The sequence below is a fragment of the Sinohyriopsis cumingii genome, chromosome 18 (genome assembly GCF_028554795.1).
Source record: "Sinohyriopsis cumingii isolate HCF-2022 chromosome 18, ASM2855479v2, whole genome shotgun sequence".
NCBI lineage: Eukaryota > Metazoa > Mollusca > Bivalvia > Unionida > Unionidae > Sinohyriopsis > Sinohyriopsis cumingii.
This window is the reverse complement of record NC_142978.1, coordinates 36,861,691-36,878,076: the sequence shown is the minus strand read 5'-3', so window position 1 is coordinate 36,878,076 and position 16,386 is coordinate 36,861,691. Positions and strand designations below refer to the sequence as shown.

The following is a 16,386-nucleotide window of genomic DNA, read 5'->3' as shown; positions in this document are numbered from 1 at the left end:
CAAATATAATATCAGCCATAAATATATTGCATTAAACGCATATTCTACAAACACACACGCACGCACACGCACATACATATACAGAGGGGCGCGCGCGCTATCTGCCATCTAAGCAGTAGCAGATGGGATTAGAATAGACTAATAACCGGTATCTGAACAACTCACTTTCCAGTTTCTTCATTTACATACATGTTTCAATTCATAAATCTATAACTGTTATGATTTGCAGGTTTATATTGTAACAGGACCTGGGAAAGCTTGAGTTGTTGGTCCGACACACCGGCTGGTTCAACGGCCGTCCAGCCGTGCCCGTCATACATCAATGGATTCAACAAGGGAGGTAAATTGTTTATTGTCTTAATCTGCATTTTCATTGCTTGTTTTTCTTTTCCCTTTCTTTCCTTATTAATACCGAATCTATTAAAAAACTAATGCACGTCCATGCAGAAAGAAAATGCAAGAAAACAAAACAGATATATGCACAAGAAGTAAACTTTATTAAAGAAAAGAAAATGCAAATATATGTTATGCAATGGAATACAACAATTTAATTTTTACGACAAGTATCTCTTTCCCCATTATGGGGAACAGCTGGAGTTATGCCTCTTGTATTCGAACTGATATTATTCAATTATTTTCTTTCTAAAACAGTCAGAAAAAAGAAGCTATAGCGCAAAGTTACACGGAATTAAAAGCATGAATTGATAAATGATCATTATAGTTCAAGCATATTAATGACCTGGAATATATGGCATCTGAAGGTGCCACACAGCACCCACGCTGTCGTGGAGACCTATGATCTGAAATGAGCCTTGACTATTTCTTCTTCGTATAATGTGAGGAAATTCGGGGCCTTACTTGAGAAAGTTAAGTCTCTGATATATTTATATTCGCAAAAGATAAAAATAAATTCTTGACCTTACTTGAGAAAGTTTAATGTTTTATATGTTTATATTTGCGAAAGCTGAAAAGAAATTCGGGGCCTTACTTCGGGGTAGGTCTTATCAGTAGAACAAACAACACAGACACCGATATGGCGGCCAATTATGCGACAGCCGAACAGGACCTATGTTGGTCTGAGTTGGATTTGACTTACTCGAGATTATATACGAAATTTATTATTTTCTGAAATTAATTTGTCACCAGAAAAGCTAAACGGCGTTATTGAAATAGATGAATGAGTCGTGTTCATACATGCATCAGTAACAGTTACTGCAATGATTGTGATGAGTACTGCATGTTTTTCTTGAAACAAAAAATTCAATAGTTCGATCAGCTATGTATATGCTGGAAATCTGCGTCAAGAAATAGAATAATAAAGAGAGACTGATAAATATTGTAATGAGCACAATTGACGGTACTCCGGAATATGTCTGGAACAATTGGCACGAGAAAACTTTCCGTATCATGTCATTCATAAATTTGTGTTTGAATATTATAGAAATTACTGTCTTCAAATTTTCTTATTTATAAGAATAAATTTTGCTTTCATCCTCGCATATTGTAGCATATGTGACAGTGCTGATAAAAATAGGTGGGACCTAGAAAGTTGTATTAATTCTACAACTGTCATAATTGTAAACGTTCAACGCAATCAAAGTAGCAAAACGATCGACAATGTTCTTTTAGAATTATCGATTTGACTGTTCCGTAATGGTGCATTTTTTTCTTGAAAAAAAAAATTCTGCAATTTGCAATGATTTGTATATTTATTTGCCTTATGTGAGTTATGTTATCTGTTTTGTAATAATTTGAGACTGAATCTTCAGTCCTGTAGCTGTCTCGTAAGTAAATACAACTACTCGGTATTGTTTCTCACTGGACAGAACCACCCGTGATGCACTCTGCTATGTTATGATCTACGCCATTGTTTACAACTACATGTACTTGAAACTCCAGAAGCCTCTCTCACGACTTAGGAACAATATGCTGTTGCTATTGTGTAGGTTCCTAAACCAAGCTAATTAAATGTGATAGATGACGAGTAGTGCCCTTTCTCCTTTTCATTTTAATTCTTGATAGAATTAGCGTTGTGAAGTTCTATTTTACTTTGTTCTTGCTCGTCATCATTAACAAATCATGGTCTTCCAGACCCCCATGTCCACTATTTTATATTCACCAAGTTCTAATATATTAAATTATTTTATTAGATACATAATAGCGTGAGCATTGCACGATACGTGTACTTAATGAACTACCTATAGCCCCTAATTGGATATAACATTACTGTCTGTTTTAAAGTAATATTGTCTGTTAAAGAACCTCATAGTATCCATACCATAATACGAAATATGCACATTGTACTATTTGTGCCTTCAAAGTTCGTATCTTCAAACTTGGCAGACAATCTAATTTCGTTCGGTTTGCATGTATGGTCCCCCAAAGCAATGCGAATGAGAACTGGGGTCGGGCTTGTACCAACCATACCTGTTTGGATATTTCTTTAAAATAGCTACAAATTATACAATTATTATACTCTATCGCAAGCCAATAACAATACCGTATATGTTCTCTTATAACTCCATTTCAAATGGGAACTTCACATATCCATATCTGCCATCTTCTAATGGCCGGCTTATCTGAGTGTATTAGATAGAACAAGCATCATTGACCCTGATCAGTCGGAACATTATGCAACGAAAGGTCAGGGTTTACACTTCCCGGTGAAATCGACTTATAAGCTAGCATTCACGTTAAGTCGACTAATATTATTCTGCATTCACTTTGTAAACGTAATACTAAAGGCAAGACGGTATGATCATTATTCTAAAAACAAGATGGTCTGAATATTATTTTAAAAACAAGACAGCATCATATAACTTTAGGATGAACATATTATATTGCTTTATTGAAAGTAGTAATTGAGTTAGAAATTATTGGCTATTCTAGATGGATGACTAGACACAACTTGTCCATCAGTTTTGATTACTAATGTAACGCGAGGATTAAGTAAGTTATCAGTAAAACTTTGAAGTCCATTCTGCTTTCGTCTGGATGATGTTCTCTTTGTACACGTAAGAGGAACTCTACTTGACGAGTTTCTTATCGCACATTTAGATCTCAAAAGCTATAGCAATATGGCATCCATCTTGACCTTAGCCAACCTTATTCGTATCATTTGTAGAAAATGCGACAAGAACTTGCCTGCCAAACGGAACGTGGTATGTCAATCCCATGTTCCCTAATACAACACCGGGATGGACATTTTACGGGCATTGTTTTAACACGGCTATTGGCTTAAACCCGGGTTTTCGGGTAAGTACATTTAAATAAATGTTATTATTTCTGATCTATTTGGTAAATTATACTTTTTATATATACTATAGGACTCACATATACCAGTAAAATATGTCTGTATGGTTCATATAATGATACACGTGATATGGTGACAACAATCTTCAAATGTCTGAATGAAAAAATTATAACTAAAGTCTGTGTTAGAAGCCTGTATTTGGTTTTGTATCGCATCTTTATCCCATATTTTCCAGAAACCAGAACAAGTGTCGAGGTTGCTCAAAATTTGGGAAGATAAAAAAGGCTCTAAATAATGCGTGACATTAAGCGGGTTTCCACATTGTTTCTCTAAGTTACAGACGAAAATTCCCAGTGCAATATCCGCTAAATTTGTGGGTCAAAAGTCCTCATGCCACTATAAGCAGATATGTCCCGCCTGTTTAATGCTTCTTTTCATATGCCATTAACCAATTTGAATGCTAATGAAATTGTTTAGAAAGAGTGTTTGTTTGCATCGCTGACAAAGATTGTAAGAGCTCAGAAGATAAGACTAATTGTTTTCTGACAAGTTTTACTGATAAAATGACTGCATAAGATTTTCGTTTGTTTTACATTCTTCTTTTGAACAACAGGAGTTCACTGCGCGCGAATTCTTTATGGCAATTAAGCCATCTGCTCTGTTTATCTTATGCGAAGGAATAAATAGAAATAATGAAACGCTTATATTATAAATAAAATGGCCACGATCCCAACACGGACCACAACCAGTATTCTGCAAGTCAAGCATTAAATACAAGTTATAGCTTTAAAATTAGATTGATAACGACTTAAAATAAACATGGAAATCGACGAGAACAATGAACAATGTACCTGATGAGAAAATATAGTGTATTACTCGTCTATTCATCTGCTCATCTTTGATACATGAAATCACACTTCTCTATATATAAATCTTTTCTCCTAAATAAAATGGAACTTCCTATACCAAGGGGACATAAGACTTTCAAATAATCCGACATAATATATCATGTTATTAATCATGTATTTGACATTGGTGTTCACCAAAACATGTTATTCAAAAGAAACATACAATCGAGTTCAACGAAAAAATATTGTAGAAAGCTGAGAACTGTATGGATTAATAGTTGCCATGTTACCGCAAGGAATACGGAGGAGGAGAAGCACTGACACCATTTTCCCCAATATATTGAACAAATAAATACTATCAGGTCAAAACAGTTATAACAGTATATTCGGATCTTTGCAAACACCCCTCTAACATATCGGGTATCTGTATCAATCAAATGCCACCCAGTTTATTGTAATTTTAACCCAAACATAAGAAAACCATACTTGATTTGAAACACAAAAGTAAACAAATCAGCAGGCTGAAAATCCTTGTATTATTTTGTGAAATCAAGCATAGTAAAAACGATTCTGACTGATTATCACAGGTAGATTTACTTAAAAATGCACGGGAACATTTCGTGAATTATTTTCCCAACCTCAACCTACGCTTCTGTGCTGTAAGCTTCCTCTCTATTTGTGCACATATTCAACTGGAAACACACGTATAAGATGTTGGTCAAAACACGGGTACAGAGTAACTGTAACAATAACACGGGTACAGAGTAACTGTAACAATAACACATATAAAGCTCTCTCTGACCGACTTAAATTTGACCAGGTGAAGCATATTTATAAATATAACATCCAAACTACATCCCTAATTTCGGACAAAGATGTAGACATCGATTTTATTCTCAGTGTCTGGCCTTCATTATACTTTCAATAGCTTTTGTCTGGTTTTCCAAGTCCAGAATGCAGCCTGCAGTCTTAGACTTGCAATTTCAAAGGGTACTAATATACACACAGATATCGTTATCGCCTTCTTAAAATGTTGATACCTAATTGGCATGAATTCATATGTGAACTAAAACATCACTTCTTATCCAAATAGATTCAGAAAAAATGTTTATCCAATCAACAGTTTAGCCGATGGTTTTTTTTCCTAAAGATATTTGCATATCGTTAACGAAGAAAAAAAATGATATCCGAAAAATTTACACGAGGACATAAAATGATTCCTTATATCGGATCTGGTTCCACAAGATCTTATATGCTTTGGCCTTAGGTTCTAGGCACATGATACACAAATTTTATTTAACTGTCTGGGCTCATTTATCGATGAGTCCTTACAATTTGAATCAAGAACTGTTGAAACAAAATGTACGTTTTGTAATGTAATGAAATTGTTTCCACGCGGACAGTTCTGATGTAAAGGATGCACAAATGATAAAAAAGAAATGCAATTTTAAAAAATGAAGAAATCGTTCAATGTCTGCATCAATCCCATTTGTTGTTGTTGTTGTTATTATTATTTTTATAATTATTATAAATAATAATAATAATAATAATATTAATAATAATAATAATAAATAATAATAATAATATTAATAATGATGATACTACTACTACTACTAATAATAATAATAATAATGATAATAATAACAATAACAATAATAACAATAGAACAGAACTTAATCTTTAAAAACTGTAAGAGGTTTACAAAATTAGCTAATACAAGAGTACATATACATAAACAAGATTAGAAAAGCCAAACAACAACAACAACAACAACAACAAGCCCCACGATAATGTTGAATTACAAACAACACGATTATTATTCACAAATACAATAGAGGTACATAAAAAACACCAGACCAGTATTTTGACAATTTTTATTTCCCGATATTTTTTCTCAGTGGTACGTAGTGTGCTACTTTTCACTTTACCAGTACTTCGATTTGCTTCGCCATTAAGGAATTACTGACAATCCCGACAAATCTTGTTAGGAAATTAGAACATGTTTTCATTTTACATGACGTAATTCCAAAAAATATTTTCTTTTTACAAAATAATTGTACTTATAAGAAATTAAGATTGAATATTATAAATATAGTGATATTTACGAACCTTAAGTGACATGTTTAACACATGTCATGTAAGCCAGCGTGGGATGTTGTGAACGATATTCGGGGCACTGTAGTTACTTATTCGTGCATTGCAATGTGTTCCTACAGTAGGTCTTAAACTTTGTGACTGACATAAAGTGAAGCCAACACTTTATAATAAACAAGCAACTTATTTCCCTGCAAAACAAAGTGAAAAGTCAAAAGATGCTTACAATATTGTGAACTAAATTCCAAATCATCATAAATGTACTATCACAAGTAAAAATACAGAATGCTCTGAATGAATTCCATTAGTCATCAATATCCGGATAAAACATAATGATGAAATCCAGAATGTCTTTTGAATGAGCTCCGAAAAATCCAAAGTAATGTATTTATCCAAAAGGTCAATGAGCACTTTAGTAATTCCAACGAAGATCTTAAATAAATAGTTCCTCTCGAAATCTATCTAATTTCAACAAAGCATTTATAAACTGTAATCTCAGATGGATTCTTACAGTCTGATCTAAAACAGAATTGAGTTATTTGTTTCTCTATCCCGTTATACACACACACACACACACACACACACACATATATATATATATATATATATATATATATATATATATATATATATATATATATATATATATATATATATATATATATATATATTCACTTGACCTGTATCATAACAGGATTTGAAGCCATCCCACGGAAAGGAAAGTGTGCTTGTAAATAAGACTTGTCTTGCACTCAAATGCTGTGTAAACATTCTGATTACAAGTGACCATAATCTGAAGTACAACTTATAATCATGGACAAAAGTTAGGTGCACAACAGAGATTAAATATACATGACTGATGTGTTAGGTATCCGTATTGCTCTGTACGACTAACAATAATCCTGTGATTTTCACGAGAGCAGTTGTTTTCTGTTTGAAACTTACATAATTGTTTCGGTCCTCTAAATATTCTGGTTTGTTGAGTCGGTGTCTTTAGCTTTAGACAGAGGGTCACTCTGTCATGAATATCTTGCCCAGGTGTTGGCATCCCACTCGAAGTTTCCCTGCCTATTGTGTAGCTAGTAAGTCATAGGGTGGAACTGTACGTCGAAGAGAGCAGACTTACTTTGGGTGCGCTCTATATCAACTTGAAACTACTTGTTATATCTTCGGCAATGGCACGTACAAAGCAAACCATGTAAAGAAAATTACAGATTCTGAAAACGGAACATGGATAACAATTGATTACATTTGACATTGGATGGAAGAAGAAAGAAAGAAGTAGATGAATCAAAAAGAAAATAAATCATAACACAGCAAAGTACAGGTACAGATTGAAAACCAAGGTAAACTCAAAGCACGTGAAACACGAGAAACATGGCGGGTAGAAATGAACTATAAAACCTAGAAAAGCTCTTCAAGCTTAGGCAAATTGAAACACAAGAAGGGAGTTTATTGAGTGTGCATATAAGAAGGGAGCACAAGAGCTGGACATGTCACATATACCGAGAGCGAAAATACCGGGTTCGTCAGCCGTGATGATTGCAATTAAAGTACTAAATCAGGACTACGTAAATAGATTGTACTCAATCAACCCTATTGGATACAAAGGATATATCATTAGACCCAAAGGGAAAACACCGATACTACTTTATGGATAGATATATGCAGGAAAAGAAAAAGTCATGGTTAAGGAACCAATGACTATTTTAAGGAAAGTAAAAACGAAACAAGCAGAAGAACTACATTTGTCTGACATTTCCCTGGAAATTCCATTAGAGGAAGTGGTGAAACGGTTCGAAGAGAAATTCAACATAAAAGTAATAACATCGAGACTGGCAACGGTCCCTCTGACAACAGTATACAATGGGATACGAATATTAGAAATTGAGAAAAGCAAACTGAAAGAAACAAAGAGGGCTTTCTTCATTTATGGATTCCTAGCAAAAACATGGTATAAAGGATGTATCTATGACCGCAAATGCAACAGATGTGAGAAGACAGGACATACACTCTTTAAATGCCCAACAAATCAGCAGAAACAAACAGACATTAGAGAATCACAAGAAAGGAACCAACAACAACAACAAAAACAACAACAACAGAACCAACAAGGGATGGTACCTGAGAACAGGCAACTTCAGCAGCAAGAAAAACCAACTCCAAAAGAAAGGCAGAAAAATCAACAGCAGCAACAAGGACAAAAGCAACTACAACAGCAACAACAAGAACAACATCACCAAAATAACCAGAAAGAACTGGTACAGAGACAAACAAAATAAATGCATCAAAATGAACGAATAAACAAGACTCAACAGATATCACAAATACCACTAACAACAACAGGGAAAACAGACCCAACGCTCCTAGTAAAACAAAACAACGATCCCAGAACCAGCACAACTAGTAAATCTACTAACCAGAACAAAAACAAAAAACAATAGAAGAACAAACAGTAAAAGAAAACAAAGAAGCAACAATTAACACTGGAGAAAGGAAGGTACAAGAGGGCACTGCAAAAGGCGAGCAAAAACCCGGAAAATATGTACAAAAATCATTAACAACACCAATAAACACAGAAACTCGAGAATCAAACAGAGAAACGAGAAGAGAAAAAAAGAAGACGGCGAAAAGAAGAAGAAGAGAGAATGGCAGAAGAATACCTGTTAGACACTGATGAATGTTTCGAATGAAGAAAAAAAACATAAAAAAACAAAAAAAAATTTAAAAATTTTGTTTTATAAAAAATTGAGAAAAAAATATTAAATTGAAATGAATCAAAATATAATCAACAAAAAATTAATATAACAAATAATACAAATTTATTGAAAAATTAATAACACTTTCCCAAACCTGTATAACAAAACAATCATACTTTATAACAACACATTCAATATAGTAACCATTAACATATAGGGCAGGAGGGCCTCCCTAACTGGTCTGCAAGATCAAACAGGTGAGACCACCCTGAAGAAAAAAAAAGGAAGTCATAGGTTTCTGTGTCGACGCTTCCTATTGTTTTTAATCAGCAATCTGTCTAATGTCAGCACAATACGTTATACACGGTGTCACCTATAGAGTAATCATCACACTTTATTCACAGCTGATAGATGACAACGTATACAGTAGTTGACAAACACGCAGCAAATTCATCGACAGTAAGTTCCTGAAGATTTAAGATTCAAGCGGGGTGGAGGTGCGGAGCTTTCTTTTGAGCTGATATATTGAGCTGAAAAAGACAATCAAGGGTATAAAATTATTTCAATTTCAAATAAATCAGAGCAGGATACTTTTCCAGACTTTTGTCAGCCCGATAATTTAAAAACAAAACAGGTCTTTGTGACAGAAAATGAAACTGTTGGTCCCTAATATAACTGCGGTATACAGTGGGGTGTATCGTGGTATGCAACTCTAACTAATTAAGTAGCTAAATAATCTTTGCTTTTCAGAACAATATTAATGGGTTGAAACTGATGTACACAATCGGTTATAGCCTCTCTCTGGTGTCACTTGTCATCGCCATGGGAATCATGCTATACTTCCGGTTCGTACGAGTTGTGCGTAATTTAGATGCGTTCAAAATGAAAATAAATGACTAGAACTATACTTTCTTTCTTCATTTAAGCTGAGTTTCTCGTTCAAATCCATTTTGCGAACTAATTTCTGAAAATGACATTAAATAATTAACTAATTTTCCTTAGAAATAGTTTTATGTAAAAACTTTCGTAAGAAAGTCATTCACTTTGAATCTTTTTAAATGTATAAACTGGATTGCAGCTAACGGTTCATGGAAGCAATGTTATCAAAGCATTCAGTCACCTTACAAGATTGTATAGATTGTTAACTGAAATAAAAATGACAAAATAATAATATATGAAATGAGAACAAGAAGGAGCCCATTATTTAGATAACATTAAATGAGGCACAATCCGTTTACAAAGCGTATTGTGATGAGCATCATTTGCTGTTGAATATATTCATAGACATTACCAAATTTAATACATTCACAGACAGTAGAAATTTGTCTTTCTATCGTTCTGCAGGAGGCTACGATGCAACCGAAACATAATTCACGTGCACCTGTTTATGTCTTTTATACTGCGTGCAGTGATCATTCTCGTGCGTGACAGAGTGATGGTACAGGGTCTGGGCTTTCCTGGTGATATTGCCTTCGACGATAGCGGAAACATATTTTTCTTGGAGGAAGGCACGGCAAGATATTTATGATAAGGGAAGACAGCGTAAGATCTGTTTAAAAATGTGTAGAAAAGGTATAAGCATATTGTTCATAAGAATAACGTTTCTTCTTCTTCTTCTTCTTCTTCTTCTTCTTCTTCTTCTTCATCATCATCATCACCATCATCATCATCATCATCATCATCATCATCAATCCCTTTACCCAAGAGGTCGTTAGGGCACCAAAGCTGATTTACGATCATCTTTCCCTGGTCTCTACTGCCGTTTTGAATCTCCGAATCCCATGCCTGTCCACTCCTTAATGTTGTCTTCCTACCTCTTTTTCTGTCTGCCTCTTCTTCTTCACTCTCGCACTGTGCCTTGTAAGAATGTTTTTGCCAGCCCAGATGATCTTGAGACATGACCGTATCATTGCAGTTTGAGCTCTTTACAGTGGTCAAGAGGTCTGCATAGGGTCCGATGGCTCATTGGATGTTGTTGTGGACCTCTTTGTTGGTTATGGTTACATGGTCAATGTATGAGATGCCAAGATCTTCGGTATCATCTCATTTCGAAGGTTGGAGTCCTTCTTTGTGGATCTGATGCATGCGTCCATGATTCACAAGCATGCAGAAAAATGGATATGACAAGTGAGCGCATCAGCCATATTTTGGAACCAAGAGCAATGTTGGTATCTTTCCATACTGGTCTCAACCTTGTTATTTCTACTGTTGTCTGAGCAATCCTGCAACGTAGTTCTGGTTTAGAACCCTCATTTGTGATTATTGAACATTATGTTTGCCTTATTAACCCATATAGCTAACACACCCCCCCATATATATATATATATATATATATATATATATATATATATATATATATATATATATATATATATATATATATATATATATATATATATATATATATATATATATATATATATATATATATATATATATATATATATATATATATATATATATAAATATTCACGTGAAATAATAGCCTTTACTCACTTCTCCAATCACTGCCATCTTACGTCTGTCCTTTTGGGTTCGAGTTTTAGGCTTGTGCGATAAGGGTATGTTAGAAAGCTTGCCAGTAGCTTCCCGTGGGTCGGTGGTTCTTTCTTCAAACAGCTACACTGTCCGCCATGTATAGCCTATTGCGCTCAGAAGTCGCGTTACACGTTTAAAAAACAAAGAAAAAAAAAACAAGAACGACGACGGCAAAGAATACATTTATTCGTTATTTCTAGATAAATGCATGTACAAAAATAGCTTCTTCAAACGTTTTGAAGCAGCCATTACGTAAATATGAACATTATTAGAAACCACTGGTTCTACTTCAGTTGTCATTGCAAGCTTATATGACCGTTGTCTAGGAGGCGCAATAATTCACGTTAATATTTGTAACGTGTTGTCTTTGGAAGAACAATGTTGTCTACTTACATGAAATATAAAAGAAAGGTTAATGGAAGCCTCTTTGTCTGAAAACATATTTGTTTTGCAATAGAAAACTACACTTCCAAAAATATGGATCCTTGGATTATTAGTGTTGAAGCACTAGCTTCTGAGCTGCTGCACCTTCCACGTGACAATATATAAAGATATGTGTTTTAAGATATATCTGCCTCATTTTGCAAACTTTGTTCCAGTGAAAACCACTTTTGTCTAAAATGCAAAGTTTTAAACCTCTTGAGAGATAAATTGCTCCTAAAATTATTTTATATATGTTATTTAATAACGAATTTCATCTGAAGTCCATGTCACCGTAATAGTTTGTTAATTAAATCAAAATTTCATTTGGTTTAGTTAAGCATATTTAATTTTATACATTTGAAGCAGGAAATTAAAAACGTGCCCATAAGAATATAAAAGATCAAAATGAAAGCGTATGGCTTATAATATGCTTTTTTGACGATACAAAACTGGTAAATATGTGTAAATATCTAAATACATGGCAGAGGTTAACGAGTTTTAATGACAAAACAATTAAATTATAGAATAGTCAAAAGGGTTGAACAGTAGCATCTGACCAAGGCATCTAAAGAACAAAGCTGAACAACGAGAGAGTAGGTGTTAACAAAGGATAAAGAAACGAAAGAAGATAAAAGGAGAAACTGTCATTAACGTTTGTAAAACATTGTGTAAAAGGTTGAGCAAATATGGAGAAAAAGCCAGGAAGATTTAAAAAAAAAAGAAAGAAAGCGAGATTTAAAGTGAACAGTGCTTCCTTCAAGAACAAGTTCTTGCAGAATTGAACCGGTTTGGAAGAAAAAGAGAAACTGCTGTTCACAAGTGTTCATGAACGATGTAAGTGAACTCGTGCCGGTAATAATATGTGCGCGTAAGTAAATCTTTCATTCATTCTAACCCAATAACAGTGTCTGGGAAGACGAGCGTTGTGATTATTTAATGTGCTTTTCAAGTTGTCAGTGGAGTGACTTGGATGAGTCTCAGAAGATAATGTATTCAATTTTCGAACGGCGAATAGAAAAAACGAGTTGTAATACACACCTGTTTGATCATACTGATTGGAAATCGCTTACATTCCGTGGGTTGTAGCGAGAAGTATGACTAACAGCTGGCGGAATCGGACATGTGATATATGGAAGGCTTGAACCAGTTGTCATTTTATACCATTGTCTTTATGTCGTCTGTATTCTAGACTTTCCCATATGTGTATAGGTTTAACGCCTCGGTAAATAAAACCTTTGCTGAACTATTCACATTTCTGCCTGCCTCGCTTGTAATATATTCAAGTTCATTTTGTCGAACAATGTTCAGTTAGCACGAACCACTTTTTGGTATTTTGGATTCGGCCGCGTAAAAGTCGTAATAGACGTTTTGTTTGTGTCATGAGCAGTTGTTCGAGACAAATAGTCCACAAGAAGTGTGCGTGCGTCAGATTCTTTCATTTTTGGGTTGTAAATATATAGTGGTGGATGAAAGGGTTTATTAATGTTCTTAGAAATGTCATGGATTGCATTTTAGAATGGTTGAAAGATGCAAGCCAAGCATTGGGCTAATGAGAAATATTTTCAAGTCAGAGTTCAGGGTATGAGCTGTTAGAATAGGATTACCTGTGTCATGTATATTTGATTTAATTATATCTGCTTTAATATATATTTATTTAAATTCAATTATTTGTCAGTTTGATTTTTTTCATTACATGCTATTGTGATGTAAATATATTCACTGGAGATGATTCTTTTTCCAGAAAATATTTTGACCTTGACTGTTTGTTTCAAAAACACCAGTGTTGATCTAGATCCTGACCTTGATTCATAATTAGTAGCAACCACGTAAATAAGTTTTGTTTCTAAATGATTGGTTGTTGTCAAGGCCATGATAGGACTACGTGTTGAAAATGTAAACAATTGTTTTTTGCGGAAAACCGCTCCGGTGGTCTGGTGGTTAGAGCGACCGCCTCGAATGCGGGAGGTCGTGTGTGCGATCGCCGGCCGAGTCATACCAAAGACTTACAAAAATGGTACTAACAGCTGCCTCGCTTGGCGCTCAGTATTAAAAGGTTAGTGTTAGGACTGGTGTCAGTATAATATGACTGGATGGGACATGATGATTGCGGCATGATGCCCCAGTGCTAGACATCAGTATAAACTGAAATACTGCAGATATTGTAGCGATATGACTGAAAAATAGTTAATGCTACGTTAAAAATCTAAATCACACCCACTTTTTTATTTTTTATTTCTTAGAGTAAAATGATTGGTTTTCGTCAGGGCCACATCACTTGGTGTATGTGATCTTTAACAAGTACATAATTTCTACGAGGTTCTGGAACATGATCATGTGACCATCTTTCTGCGTTTTAGAATACGTTATAACCTTTGTTTTTGGAGAGATATTCTCATTTAGCTGGGCTCTTACACTGGAAGTTGTATGTTGTGCTGTTTGCAGTTATTTCAAATTACTTGGATTCAAAAGGATTAATTATGTTATTTTCATGGAAATTTCTGAGTAAAGAGAGCTCTTATAAAAATTTATTTGGATTTCCAAAACCGGAGTGAGAATTCTTGTTTCTACAAGGAACTGTAGACTTCAACACTACAGGTTACAACACACGTCACCGTCTTCCATCCTGGATTCTTCGTTGGGATTCGAACTTGAAATCATTAGAACATTTTGTTATTAGGACTACTAACATTTTATTGGATTATTTTTGGATTTGATTCTATAATACCGTAAGTTCATTTTTTTCATTTTTACAGAATTTTTCTAGGGGAAATAAATTATTCTTTTTTTCTGCAAAGCTTGTTGTTTTCACTCTTTCTTGTGTTGCTGTTTATTCGAGCCTAAATGTGTAACATCTGTGATTAGAAAGAGACTTATATCATGTAGCAAAACTTATTTCGGAACGCATTTCATTTACAATGTCAAGAAATATAGTTTTGGTTTCTTATTCATTTCAAGACATGACGAAGAAATATAAAAAAATTTTAATTAAAAAATATATATTTCGATTATTTTCTTCTATTTGCTGCTTTTAATGTGTGAAGTTTCATAAGTATCCCGAGAAAGGAAGAAGTACATGATTAGGAGGATCTGCACCGCTCAGCGGTTAGCGAATTATACTTGCAATGACATAGATTCGAATATGAATCCTGCCGTATGTGTGTGTGTGTGTGTGTGTGTGTGTGTGTTTGTGTGTGTGTTTGTGTGTGTGTTTGTGGTTGTGAGTGTGTGTGTATCTTGGTGAAGCACATTACTCGAAGTGTTAGATCATTTCGTGTGGCGATGTGCCATAAAAACCAGTAAACGTATCCGTTAAATGATACACTCAGTTGCAGTGTATGTCGATGTGCCGTTAAACATTAGTACTTATCGATCAGACCATACACTGAGCTATAGTGTACGTTGAGTACCGTTAAAAACAAATAAATTTATCAATTATTCACTCCATAGATTGAGCTAGAAATGCTTAATAATCAAACAGCAAGTGCAATCACTGAGTTATAGTGTATGTCGAGGTGCCGTTAAAAACCAGTAAACTTATCAGTAAGTCACTTCATATACTGAGCTAGGAATGCTTTCTTATCAACTAGTTAGTTCATACACTGAGTTACAAATGCCTACTAATCAACTAGCCAGTCCTTACATCGAGTTAGAGTATATGTCGATGTGCGGTGAAACATCAGCAATCTTATCAATCAGTCTACACATCGAGTTAGAAATTTTTACTTTCACTTCGACCCACTCCTTGCATGACAGTCATAAAGCAGAAAGCTCTTTTACCCTATACATTGTTTAGTTTTTACTCTAATGATATACTATTGGGGGAAAATAACGTTGTTGTTTTTCTCATAAAGAGCTCTTATAATTACTTCCCTTGGAAGTAAATCTGTAAGTATATTTATTTTTGCCATTCGTATTACCAGCTAAAGGAGACAGTTTATTACTTGTCGCTTGTTATATGTAAGGACCCTTTCTGGTGTCTACTGTATATCCGAAACATTGTATCAAAAAGTTAACGCGGAATGTGCCAAATCAGTTGGTATGTGGCAGTCCACGAAACATCTCCTTTACTTCATTCAGAAACAAATTTAATCAACCAAAACGTAAAGCGCCTACTACGCGACTGTACATGATTTGTTTACAAATCAAAACTGCTAGCGTCTGCGACCATTGTTTGTTTACAATAGAAAGTAATTCCTTTATGACTGTAATATGATGTTACGCGCGAGTTCAGTATCGTAAAATATTGAGCGACTCTGACAATACAAAGTTAACGAAGAAAAAATTAACATATAATTATATATGTTATGGCAGATGCAGTTTTATATGTTCAAATGAATGCCATTTATTTCGATTTTGCATCTTAATTTTTAAACTGAAAACACATTTTTCCAGAAAGCATCTACACCACATACATTAAAAATAACAGCAAGTGTTGGTATAAAGTATATTGATATGTATCAAATTGTGATCCGTCCATGGTGCAATAATTCGAGTATATAAACATTCTTTCAACTACAGGGCTTTAGATCAA

General features: G+C 34.4%; 1 protein-coding gene across 1 annotated transcript in view; it reads left to right on the top strand.

Moving 5' to 3' along the window:
• Window positions 1-16,386, top strand: part of LOC149776408 (secretin receptor-like) — a 108,648-nt gene that overhangs the window by 48,836 nt on the left and 43,426 nt on the right. Inside the window, exons 4-7 of the mRNA XM_089941301.1 lie at window positions 230-340; window positions 3,125-3,255; window positions 9,645-9,739; window positions 10,239-10,407. Coding sequence (XP_089797427.1) covers window positions 230-340; window positions 3,125-3,255; window positions 9,645-9,739; window positions 10,239-10,407 — 506 coding nt within the window. The remainder of the gene's footprint in view (window positions 1-229; window positions 341-3,124; window positions 3,256-9,644; window positions 9,740-10,238; window positions 10,408-16,386) is intronic.